At 34.5% G+C, this 11,743-nt stretch overlaps 1 protein-coding gene across 1 annotated transcript; it reads left to right on the top strand.

Annotated features, from left to right (window-relative positions):
- The first annotated feature begins 1,678 nt into the window (after positions 1-1,678).
- LOC104225368 (uncharacterized) lies at positions 1,679-11,060 on the top strand. Its single transcript, XM_009777145.2, has 11 exons — positions 1,679-1,769; positions 2,663-2,806; positions 3,602-3,678; positions 7,324-7,400; positions 7,603-7,663; positions 8,565-8,632; positions 8,732-8,813; positions 9,365-9,448; positions 9,544-9,642; positions 9,899-10,018; positions 10,595-11,060. The coding sequence occupies exons 2-11, from the start codon at positions 2,713-2,715 to the stop codon at positions 10,775-10,777; spliced, it is 945 nt and encodes a 314-aa protein (XP_009775447.1). The 5' UTR covers positions 1,679-1,769; positions 2,663-2,712; the 3' UTR covers positions 10,778-11,060.
- Positions 11,061-11,743: the final 683 nt, after the last annotated feature.

Genomic DNA, 11,743 nt, shown 5'->3' with positions numbered 1-11,743 from the left:
AAAGAAAGTACAAATTCTAGCTTCTTCCAAAAAGCAGAAGTAATTTTTTTTTTCATGGCCAAAATATGCTTAACATAAAATTATATTTCTTAAATTATTCCTTATTAATTTAACCTTTACTTTTTTATCTTTCACTTTTTTTATTTTTACCATTTCTTTTATTCTTCGCCTCTTATTCCTATTTGGGATAATATCTCTGCTAAAAATAGATCTCTTCTTTTCTCTTCCATTATTTCTTCTTTTCTTCGTCTCTTATTACTCTTTGAAATAGCAAGGCTAATCACTAAACTCGAGCATTTTTTTTTTCAAATGTATGGTTTTTTTTATTTTGCAGTATACTAATATTATATGATCTCCAATCTGTAGTTTTATTTATATTTACTTTTTGGCGTGCATGCATATAATATAGTTGACAACAATACTACCTCGTTTGTTGTTTTCTCAAGGATTGATAGCATTTTTCATACATGTAATGTGCTAGTGTATGTTCCTACTAATATTATTGCTTTTATATACTTAGTTTTATATTGATTCAATCTTTAATATATATTACTTTATGTTTTATACTTTAATTATATAAAAATAAAAATTAATTAAATTCTTCTATAATAAATATTTAAATTTCTCTTTTTAAAATAATGCTAATTGTAAGTAAATCTCTATCGCCTTTTATTGTAATTTGACACTCAAAAGTATACCTTTTGAAAATATTGGCCAAATACAATTTGCTTATCAAATATTGCAAAAAGTACTTCTCAAACGAATTGGCCAAACACAAACTGCATAACTCTAAAGTACTTCTTCGAAAAACACTTTTCAAAATAAGTAGTTTTTGGGATGTTGGCCAAGCGGGCTCTAAATGAAGTAAAGTTTTGTCAAATGAATACCTAATCAAACACATTGTAATAATTAATTAATATATGGCAATGTATAATATCCATATATTTCATGTGTAAATAACCACAAATTATTTATGTATATCTGTTAGAAAAATAAACAACGAATGCGACATGGTTATTTGTACGAAGATTCCAATTATTCAATGTTAATAATAGTATATAAACAAATCAACAGAATAATTCTCCAAAAGAGTAATGACATAATTCACCATTCAACAAAAAAATTATCTTTTTTTTAATTTCTTAAAAATAAATATGTTAAACATTGTTTAGAATTTTAGTTTATATTTTAATATATTGTACTTAATTTCATATAATAGGTGGTGTAAGTATTTGATTTTAAAATACAAGGGTGCATCAAAATCGAGTCATATTATAGAAGTGTTTAATATAATTAACTATTTTATATTAAGAATTTTACAAGAACTTACGTTTTATTTTTAATATTGAATAATTAAAAAGATTATTTGTAAACTTAATGGGAGTTTTTTCGCGCCGGTAGATTTACCAGTGTATATAAATGCTAACAAAACGTATATCCATCCCTTTAATCTCTCTTCTTCCCCAAATCAGCAATGGAAAAATTACCTTTGTTGCAATTGTGTGTAGGTGGTTCTACTTGTTCGAAAAGCATTATCGCCATTCCCCGTTGACATTGCCCAGCTGAGAATCCATCTTCCCGGGAAACTAGTTACCTTTACCTTAAGGCTTGAGGCAAAGAATCGAATCGGCATCCCCCGTTAACTTGCAAATGGCGTTCTTCTTCTCCACTTTGTCCCTGTGCCTCAACTTCCCGAATGAATTTACTCCGCATTTAATCTGCTTTTCAAATCCACACAAACAGTTGAATTTCTCTTTGCCACAAAAAGGGTATGCTTCCTTTTTGTGATTTTTTTGCCTTTATAAGCCATTCCATTTGTGTTAATTATATTACTATAACAGGGTTTCAAGTTTCTACGGCCTTTTATTGTTCCCTTCTTTCACAAAATTGGAGTTCGTTTATTGTTATTCTTTTTATTTTAAAACTATTTTTCTTAGTTTCTTCAGGCAGTTTGATCCTGTCAACCAGTTATGGCTTCATTTTCTTTTGCTTCCTTCTCATAGTTTACTGATTACTGTACATTGAATTTGAATTCTCTCACTTTACCCCATTTCAGCGGCTTGACATCATTTTATACAAATTGTTTCGTATTGGAAAGAAATAAGCCCACATATAGCAGAATGGATATAAATGATTGGCATCAACTTGTTTAGGTTTGACTAGCAGTAAATTGATTGATTGATTGTCATCATTTTATAATCTTGATTATCTACACTCATTACAGGGATGTTGTCAGTAACTACCAATGGTTATCTTGATTAATTGTTTTTGGCCCTCTTCCATTTATATTGCCACACTTGTTTGATGCCAATATATGTTGGATAATTTCTTTTTTCCTTTTTTCCCTGTCCCATATTAAATGAATATATGCTATTGTTTCTTGTTGTTGTTATTACTTTAGGAATTATGCAGACATATTTTGTGATAGTTGTCACACTATACTCCATCTATAAGATTGATGCAGTAGTGATAGTGACTGAAGAGTTGTAATTTTAAGCTATTAGGCATCTTTGAATAAATTCTGAAGTATGAAGCTTGATCTTCATGATTTTCTGAGCGCGAAAATAGAGAAAAGCCTACACGCGCAAGGAGTGTAGTCTTAAGTTGAGTTTTTCTCCATATCTTAAACATCTTTATTGATGAAACATTTGTTACTTTGCAGAAGCGCTTCAATATTTCTGATTTCGAGAGAATTTATATCAACGATCAGAAATGGCTGCTTCTGACATTAACAGAAGCTTGGTAAGTGAACTTGAAGCAATGGGATTTTCAGAGGCTCGAGCCACCAAGGCTCTTCATTCTTCCGGTATGGTCATCCTTATGGTATTAGATATATTCAATACTTTTGCTTCTGAAGTAGTATATAACTGTTAGGCTATATCGGTTGTTAATTCAATCTATATTATCTAGCTAAAACATGCCATTTTGTATGGGAAAGCTCTCAATTTTTTTAATTGTGGATGTAGCCCAGAAAATCACTTCATGCATGTGCATTAACTAATTAGTTTAATCATGTGCTTTTGTACTAACATTCTCTCCATGATTCTATTTACTTGAGATGTAAAGGGCGTGTAGACAAGATTTTCTGCATGATTTCTTTTCCTTGATCCATTGTTTACTATAGGAATGGTTGAAAACTACGCTCATTACATAAAATCACCTCATCATATGTCGCCATGCCTGTATCTAACAACCTGTTAGGCTTTTCCTTGAAGACCTGAATAGAATTGGTTACTAGGCCATATAGATTCAGTTGATGTTGAGATTTATCCTGCAGAGGTGTTGCATCAACAAAGTGATGTTGACTTTCAACTCTCTGTTGTATCTAAGTCCGTTTATCCTGCCAAATATTTGGATATTGTAGAACTGCCGGTTGTTCTACTCATTTCTGCAGTCTTCCTGTAATGCATTCTCTAGGTTGGCATCAAATCTTGAGGAGGTGCTCTTGCCCTTAACCCCCCCCCCTTCCCCCCACCCCAAAAAAGAAAAAGAGAGTTTATCTATTTACTAGCATTAACCTACTGTTTTGTCTTTTAGATGCTACCGTGTGCGGTTAACTGAGCTGTCCACTTTTATGATTGAAAATCAATACTTCTTTCAGGTAATTCAAGCCTTGAGGATGCAGTAAATTGGATTATTGATCATGAGAATGACGCAGACATTGATGAGATGCCCATGGTATCTAGCTTAACACTGATGATAGCCTTTCTTTACCTTGTACATCAGTATTCATGGTTAATTTGACTACTTTTGTGATTTTGATTGTCACTTTTAAGATGAGAATGAGTCTCTCTCTCTCTGTATGTATATATAGAGAGAGGGGTTAGTTTAATTGTCCGGAAATTTGAGTGTTAAGTACATTCTTAAGCTAATAGTGTCAACTTTAAAGGGGTGTAAGCTTCGGACATCCAATCAGGATGCAGTTGCAACAGTATGCAAAATATGTGCATCTTCAAAGAAGAGCAAGTCATTACTGTTTGTATGGATGAGGTATTTTAGAGAGGTGTAGTAAAGTACTCTAGAGCAAAAATTTTTTTTTTGCTAGCAGACTCTAGATCATTTTTCTACTTCTCTTCCTACCAAAGATAGATGGTGAATTTACTTCTAATGGTTAGTGCTTACGGCAAAATGAATTGGCTGGAGCTTTCTAGGTTGTATAGTAAAAAGGGTAAGAAGGCCATTATACGCATTAGTGTATAATCATTTCTCAACACTAATATTGCTAATAGGTATGAGAACAAGAATAGATGCTAGATTATAGTTTTTCAAACAAAATTTACTTTCAAAGTTGAATTAGTTCCTAAAATTCTAGAAAAAAAATGTGTTTAATGCAATGACTACTACGTCTCAATCCCAAACAAGTTAGGGTCGGCTATATGAATCTTCACTAACCATGTTTCTCGATTTAGATTCATCTCAAGACAATGTTATACGAAGTGATTATGAAAATAAAAAGTTCGTGAATTTGATGTGATTTATTTCTAAATATGCTTCAACTTTGCAAAATGTTAACTTCTTGCTAAAAAAACATGATTGGCCAAATTTATGAGTTGTGTAAACTGTAAAATATACAGTGTATCAAGTTATCAAGTATACAGTGTATCTCCCTCTAAGGGGAGACAAGGGAACATAATGGCCCACCATCACAGGGAATCTAAAAGCCCCGAGCTCCGTTTTCTATGTCTAAAAGTTTCTTTCAACTTTTCTTAACAGTATCTGTTTTGCATGTCATGCAAGCCTTTGACTTGGTGGGTACTTAAAATGTAGTCACTTTTTAAAAATTAGGAACCCAATAATTGACAAGTTTCTAGCAAGCTGTGCTCATTGATGTTCTCTTCTTTGATAATTTCTCTTTCTTGTTCCAATTGTTTCAACCAAGTACATGGGAATATGGTTATGGTACTGGGAATGAAGAAGAAAAGGCTATTCTAGAGTTTGTCTTATTATTTATTTCATCTGACACATATTTTAAGAAGAGAAATCACACCTTTGTAAGTGGAGGTAACTTTAGTCAAATAGTCGTTATCCTTTCCAAAAGACAAGATAAAGTTGCATGTAAGGATCGCAAGGTTATACCAGTGAAAGCACCGACTAACTAACATAAACGAGTGTTTCTGGATGTGAAGCGGAAGAGTTAGAAGATCAGACGAGTTGCAAGCAATTGACAATTCAGTGGTAGGCACTAAAAGGCATAAACCAATTACCAATTCAGGAAAACATACGGAAGGAGGAAGGAGCAGAGACATTGAAGGGAACACAACTACCTAGTGGAAGAAAGTATAATGTTGTATTAAGAAAGGAACAAGTGGTGCTAGACTGCTAGTTGTGTCTAGTTGAATGAGGTGGTGCAAAGAGCTATTAGAGCAAGCGAGATAGAGCGTCCATTTTGATCGATTGTTCAACTCAGATCACGAGGATAGCTTTACATATATCCATACATCTTGCAGAATAGAAGATTTAGTTATACTCGTAGAATTAGGCCTTCAGAAATAAAGGATGCAATTAAAATATGAGGCTTGAAAAAGCATGTGGTCCAGATGGTATCCCTTTATAGGTATGGAAGTGTCTTAGAGATGTTTGAGTAATATGGCTTTCCAAGTTACTTAATGTCGTGCTAAGGAATGGAAGGGTGCAAACAAGTGGAGAAAAGTATTTTGATTCTGATATATCAGAATAAAGGAGATATTCAAAATTGAGCGAACTATTTTAATATAAACTTACGACTTGTTTGATGAAACTTTGGAAAGAGCAGTAGAGCGTAAACTCAGGAATACTATTAGAGTGACAGAGAACCAGCTTAGATTTATGTCTTGTAGAACTGTAACAGAGGTTATATTTTTATAAGAAGATTGATGGAAATTTATACGGAGAAAGAATGATATACACATGAATACATGATATTCATTGACCTAGAGATGTCGTATGATAGAGTGCCAAGAAAAGTCATTTGGCGGGTGTTAGAGAAGAAACTAATTCGTATTAAATATAGAAATGTAATAAAGGATATGTACAAAGCAACTATCACAAGTGTGAGAACATTGGTAAGAGATTCAGAGGAGTTTACATGAGTTGGGGATTTATTCCAAGGATGTGCATTGAGCCAGTACTTGTTTACCCTAGTTATGGATGAGCTAACTAAATGTATATGGATTGAAGGCCTATAGTGTATTTTACTTGTGGTCGATGTTATGTTAATCAGATGCGTTACCTTCGCAAAAAAAATGTCATGTTAATTAGCAAAATTAGCAATATTGCCAAACCAAAAGCTTGAATTTGTGCAAAAAAGAATTAAGGGTTTTAGGATAGTAGAAGTAAGACCGAATATAAGCGAAATTTAGTGGGCGTTTGGACATAAAATTGTAAAATTCCAAAAAAAAAAAGTGAAATTTTTTTTCAAGTGAAAATGGTATTTGAAAATTAGAGTTGTGTTTGGACATGAATATAATGTTGGTTTGTTTTTGAAGTTTTGTGAGTGATATGAGGGAAATTTTGAAAAACAGCTTTTTGGAGTTTTTCAAATTTCGAAAAATTCCAAAATGCATCTTCAAGTGAAAATTGGAAATTTTATGAACAAACGCTGATTTCGAAAAAAAGTGAAAATTTTTCCAAAAAAAGGGAAAAATTTCTTATGTCCAGACGGGCTCTTAGTCAAATTAGATGAGTGAAGTTGATGTAGATTAGATGAGATTGTGGTGCAAATGTAGACATGTCAGATATCTATGCTCGATATTTCACAAGAACGGTGTGATAGATGAATGTGTTACACAGTTAAAGTAGGAGTGGTGGAAAAGGAAGTGCTACTGAAGTATTATGAGGTAGGAGCATATGTACCAAAGTGTAAGGCAAGTTCTATAAAGGCTGTGTGACCAACCATGTTATATGGGAGAGAATGTTAGTCGCTAGGTCCAACATATCCACAAAATTAGTGTCGTAGGAATGCAGATGTTAAGAAGGATGTGCGATTATACAAGATTAGATAAGATCATAAATGATTACATTTGATAGAAGGTCCAAGTAGCACAGGTAGAGAACAAAACAAGAGTAGGTCGCTTGATATAGATTGGTCATGTCCTAAGTAGACCTATGGATGCATATGTGTTTATGCAATGGTCGCTGAATTAATGTGAATTATCTGATTTTGCATTTTTAAATTCTTTGTTTGTAGGTTTTCCGTTATTTACAGATTCTATTAATGTCTCTTCGAGACAGGAGTTGCTCTTTCAGGCCAAGTGATCTTTGATGTTTAATTTTTCGCTTTTATCTTTTATAACTGTCGTATTGCACAACTCAGTCCTAAAATACTGATGAGAGAATGGCATACAGGTTCATGTGGACATTATTGAAACTCCTAGTGCTGGTTTTGATTCAGAACAAGTAAAGTTGAAAGCACAAGAGCTAAGGTTCGATTTTCCATTAAAGTTTCATGAGGATGTTCCGTGTTTAATCCTAAAACTGGAAATTGTCATTAGACGTTCAATTTCCTTGCATCTTATTTTACCTTTTGAAACTGCTTCACTGTTAGTGACTTATGGTTTATTTTCAGTCTCCTTTTATTACTTTTTTCCTTTCTTATATTGGTGAATGAAAATTCTGCTTATTTAGGGAGCGAGCACGCAAGAGGAGAGAAGAGGAAGAGAAAAAGCTGGAAATGGAAAGGGAGAAGGTATGGAGTATTTTCCTATTCTCTTAGTTTCTCCGGTGTAAGTTCTGGTTCTTTTTGGAATGTGGAAAGTTAATTGTCAATATGTTAAATGTGGGAGATCTAATGGTGTTGATAGAATGATGTGATGAACTTTCGGTGCATGGTCTGAAACTCTGAATATATTTCCATATGTGAACAACAGTACATGTGCAAGCCTATGCAAGGATTCTAGTCGATGTCACTGTTTGAGAGATGGCATCATCTTCCAACTTTAACCTCAAATTCCAATGATCGACTAGTGTATAAAAAAAAACAAAGTAGACATGATTGACTAACAGATAATGCAAAGATGTTAAACCCATGATTTCTTAGCCTTGAAGCAATTTTTAAAAAGATTTCCACCAATTTGCCAATAGCTAGATAGAGATCATTTGTAATATATTGATCCAAGATCCCTATACTTTAGAACGAAGGATCGAAACTAATATTAGTAGATCCCTCCATATAATCTCAAATCGTTAACCTGGAGTAAGTTGCTGAGAAATGCAGAGTTAGTTATTGTTCTACTTTTAGCACCCAAGGGTGCGGCCTAGTGGCCAATGAAGTGGGTTGAGAACCATGAGGTCTCAGGTTCAAATTCCAGCGGGAAAACCTTTGGTGGACAGAGTTACATGCACCTGATGCTGGTGGGAGGTAGCAGGTACCCCATGGAATTAGTCAAGGTGCATGCAAGCTAACGTGGTGCCCGCGTAAAATGTTTGTTCATCGACTTTTCTTTTGGGATTTCCAGCTTCTGTTTGTTCTGTAAAATGTTTATATTTGAAACTAGTGCATATGATCTCACATAACTAATAATGATCAGATGTTATATATGTAGGTGTATTTTTAATTATCAAATTCAAATACTTTGGTTAATTTGTAGGAAAGGATACGTGCAGGCAAAGAACTGCTTTCGACAAAGCGAATGGCGGAGGAAAATGAGAGGAAACGGTGTGTTTCTGCATTGAAACTGTGTTACTTTATAAAGTACTTTGTGCTTATTGGCTGAAAATCCTCATTTTAGGTTTATGCACTTTGCTCACGTTTCAGCTTTGAAGCACAGATGAAGGCCGAAAAAGAAGAAGAGAGAAGGGCAAGGGAGAGAATTCGTCAAAAACTTCAGCAGGACATGGTATTACTATTACTTTTTAGTTAAGTTTAGTTGGTACCTACCAAATAGTACTATTTGGATGATCAAGTGTAGCTGTGTGTTGCATCTTTTAGTAAGTTGTTTAGGTGTTATACAACTGCAAATGCAGCCATTTATACCTTGAGAAGTTCTGCCATGCTCTTAACCATTTTCGTTTATTCTTTCTTTTCATAAACTGAGAAATCCTCGGGGGCCAGTTGGTGCAAGGTTTGAAATTCAGTGGATAATGGGCCTGCCCCTCTACCCTCCTCCACATGAATATCAAGCTTTTGTCTGCAGCAGGGCTCGAACTCGTGAGTTGCGTGCCTAACCTGCACACTAGCTACGCTCTTACCACTAGATCAAAGCCCTGAGTGTTTTTTTTTTTCAATTTGAATAAACTGTAATCCAACTCTATACTCTGGTGTAAACTGAAAGTATAGCATATTGGTACCCTATATGGACTTTAATTCTGCGTTTTAGCTACGCATCATATATCCCCAACTTCATAGCTTGTTGGGATTAGGATAAGTTGCAAGTTCATGTCCTGGCAGGTAGAAAGGAGAGCTAGGCTTGGTTCATCTATGAATAGCTCTACGTCTTCAAAATTCATAGAAATCTCAAAGCAGGAATTTAAGGTATTGTGTTTTGCAATCGTGTTGACAGTTTATGAGATTGATTGGATTCATCAGTTTGGCTGCAAGTAATTCTTCTCCCTAAAATCAAATCTCAGAATCCATTGAAAGTTGACTTTTCCGCATCATCTGGTTACTCCGCTACAAAGAAAGAGGTTTTGATGGAATGCTTAAGATCTCTCAGGCGTCAGCACGAGGTATCTGAATTCCATTGTACACTTCTGTTTCACTATTTAATTCTGATTAAAACTTTCCAGTCTCTTACGAGTTCATGCAAATTAGCTTTTAGCTTCTTGCCCTTCTGCTTGCTGCGGGAAAGTAAAAACTTTGTCCAGGAAAGTAATTGGAATAGTACATGCATAGTTGAATATCAAGTTACGCTGTTATCAGATATCAACTTCGAGAGCCATATTGTATCCAGTATAACAATATTGTTAAATGTTCATGTGTTAGGAGGAGGACGAGAAAGTGCAACGGGCCTTCAAAGCTTTGTTAGTTTATGTGAGAAACGTTGTTAGCAATCCTGATGAAGGAAAGTTCAGGAAGATCCGGCTCAGTAATCCAGCTTTCCAGGTGAATACTTTTTTAAGCGCACGCCGAAAGAATGAAATTTACTTCATTTTTTGGGTATTATAAGGATCGAGACAAAATTATCACGATGAGGAGAGAGGTTGGGAGCAGGATCTCTCACCCGACCCCCTCCTTTCTCCGGACCAGTTGATGATGGGGACATGTTGCAACTGTTGGCCATGTAATGGTGTAGATGTAGATTAGGGTCTTAAGCTTTATTTTGTATAATCTTTCTCATTTCATCCATGTCCGCCTAGTGAAATTGTTTCTCGGAATCATCCCTTCTCTTACTAAGGTATAGGTTGATGTGTTATGAAAAAGTCTAAATAGGTGTGTTGCTATATTAGCCTCTTGTGCGTGCTTCTGTTCTGGTCGCTATACCTTTCACAATGAAGAATGTAATCTACTGTTTGCAGAAATACCCTTGTACTGTTCATTCTATCTAAATTGCTGTATATGTTCTATTGTCATGTTCTGAAATTGTGAATCAGAAAAAGTCGGGATAGCTTATTTTTTAATGATGAAATTTCCATTTGTTTGGATTCAAGTTAATGTTACTTCACTCCTCATGGATGGCAGGCTAGAGTTGGAATTTTCAAAGAAGGTGTGCAGTTTCTAGAGCTCTGTGGGTTTGAAAGAGGTGAAGGAAGTGATTTTTTGGTGTTGCCCAGAAACAAGGTCGATATGGCGCTACTGAGATCAGCTGGCATGGTTTTGCATTCTGCCATTACAAATCCCTTTTTTGGGCTACTCTCAAAGTAAGGTGGTTTCTCAGGGATTAGGGACTTGATGTTTGAAAATCAACAGAGCACGAGCTTCTAGCTGGATTTCAATACTTCTATCGGACATGCATTTGTATAGTAGCCTGAATTGGATATTCTATTTGTTTGAACTTTAATTCCTCCTATATATATTATATGTATTTTAATCTACCCTCCCATTCCTCACCCTTCTCATGTATTAAAGTGTGATATAACCTACCCTTGTGAACTCTTGTGTAAAGGGATTCAGTAAGTATATAGTAAGTTGTTTTTATTGGGTAAAAGTCTTGCATATTTTTAAACTGTAAATATCTAAGTGGGAATTTTGATTTCGAATTAGACTATTGATTCAATCTATTACAATGAATTGAGTTGGAGGGAATTGCAGGGGAAAGTGGGTCTAGAGTTGGGAAGTGGGGATTTAGGAGAGGATTTGTGAGTTTTGGGGTGGTTTTGTGGTTTCACAGCTAAGATGTGGCGCCATTTATAACGGCAAATTGCAACTTAGACCTTTTTTATACTATCTGCTCTTTCAAGAAATCATACTCCTTTTCAGTAAATTGAAATAAATTTGCACTTAATTCTTTTTCTTCTTAATTTGAACTTGATTCACATTTAAATATTTTAGAAGTTCTTAAAGCTAACTAGAAGTTTCTTATAGTTGGAGTGCGTGTGGGGATGTTGAAAAGTAAAATTAATAAAAGTTTCAACGTTAAGAAACTTTGCCATTGAGAAGTTCAAATTATGGTTTGGGAATTTTACATGAATAAATATATACATTTAGTTTAAGCAAGAATTTAGAGCAAAATAACAAGACATTTTGCAAGCAATTTCTGCGTGTTTCAAGTGCGCGAATCTGAAACTACATGAATCAGATAGAAGAACCAGTTCCAAATGTCTGCTTTTTATTTTAGTTTCATTGTAGTAGGGTTTTTGAGTTTTACCTTTCAACTTTCTCTAGAAGTAT

Source organism: Nicotiana sylvestris, chromosome 9 (assembly GCF_000393655.2).
Source record: "Nicotiana sylvestris chromosome 9, ASM39365v2, whole genome shotgun sequence".
NCBI lineage: Eukaryota > Viridiplantae > Streptophyta > Magnoliopsida > Solanales > Solanaceae > Nicotiana > Nicotiana sylvestris.
Note: the sequence above shows the minus strand (reverse complement) of the source record. Positions and strands in the feature narration are given on the sequence as shown.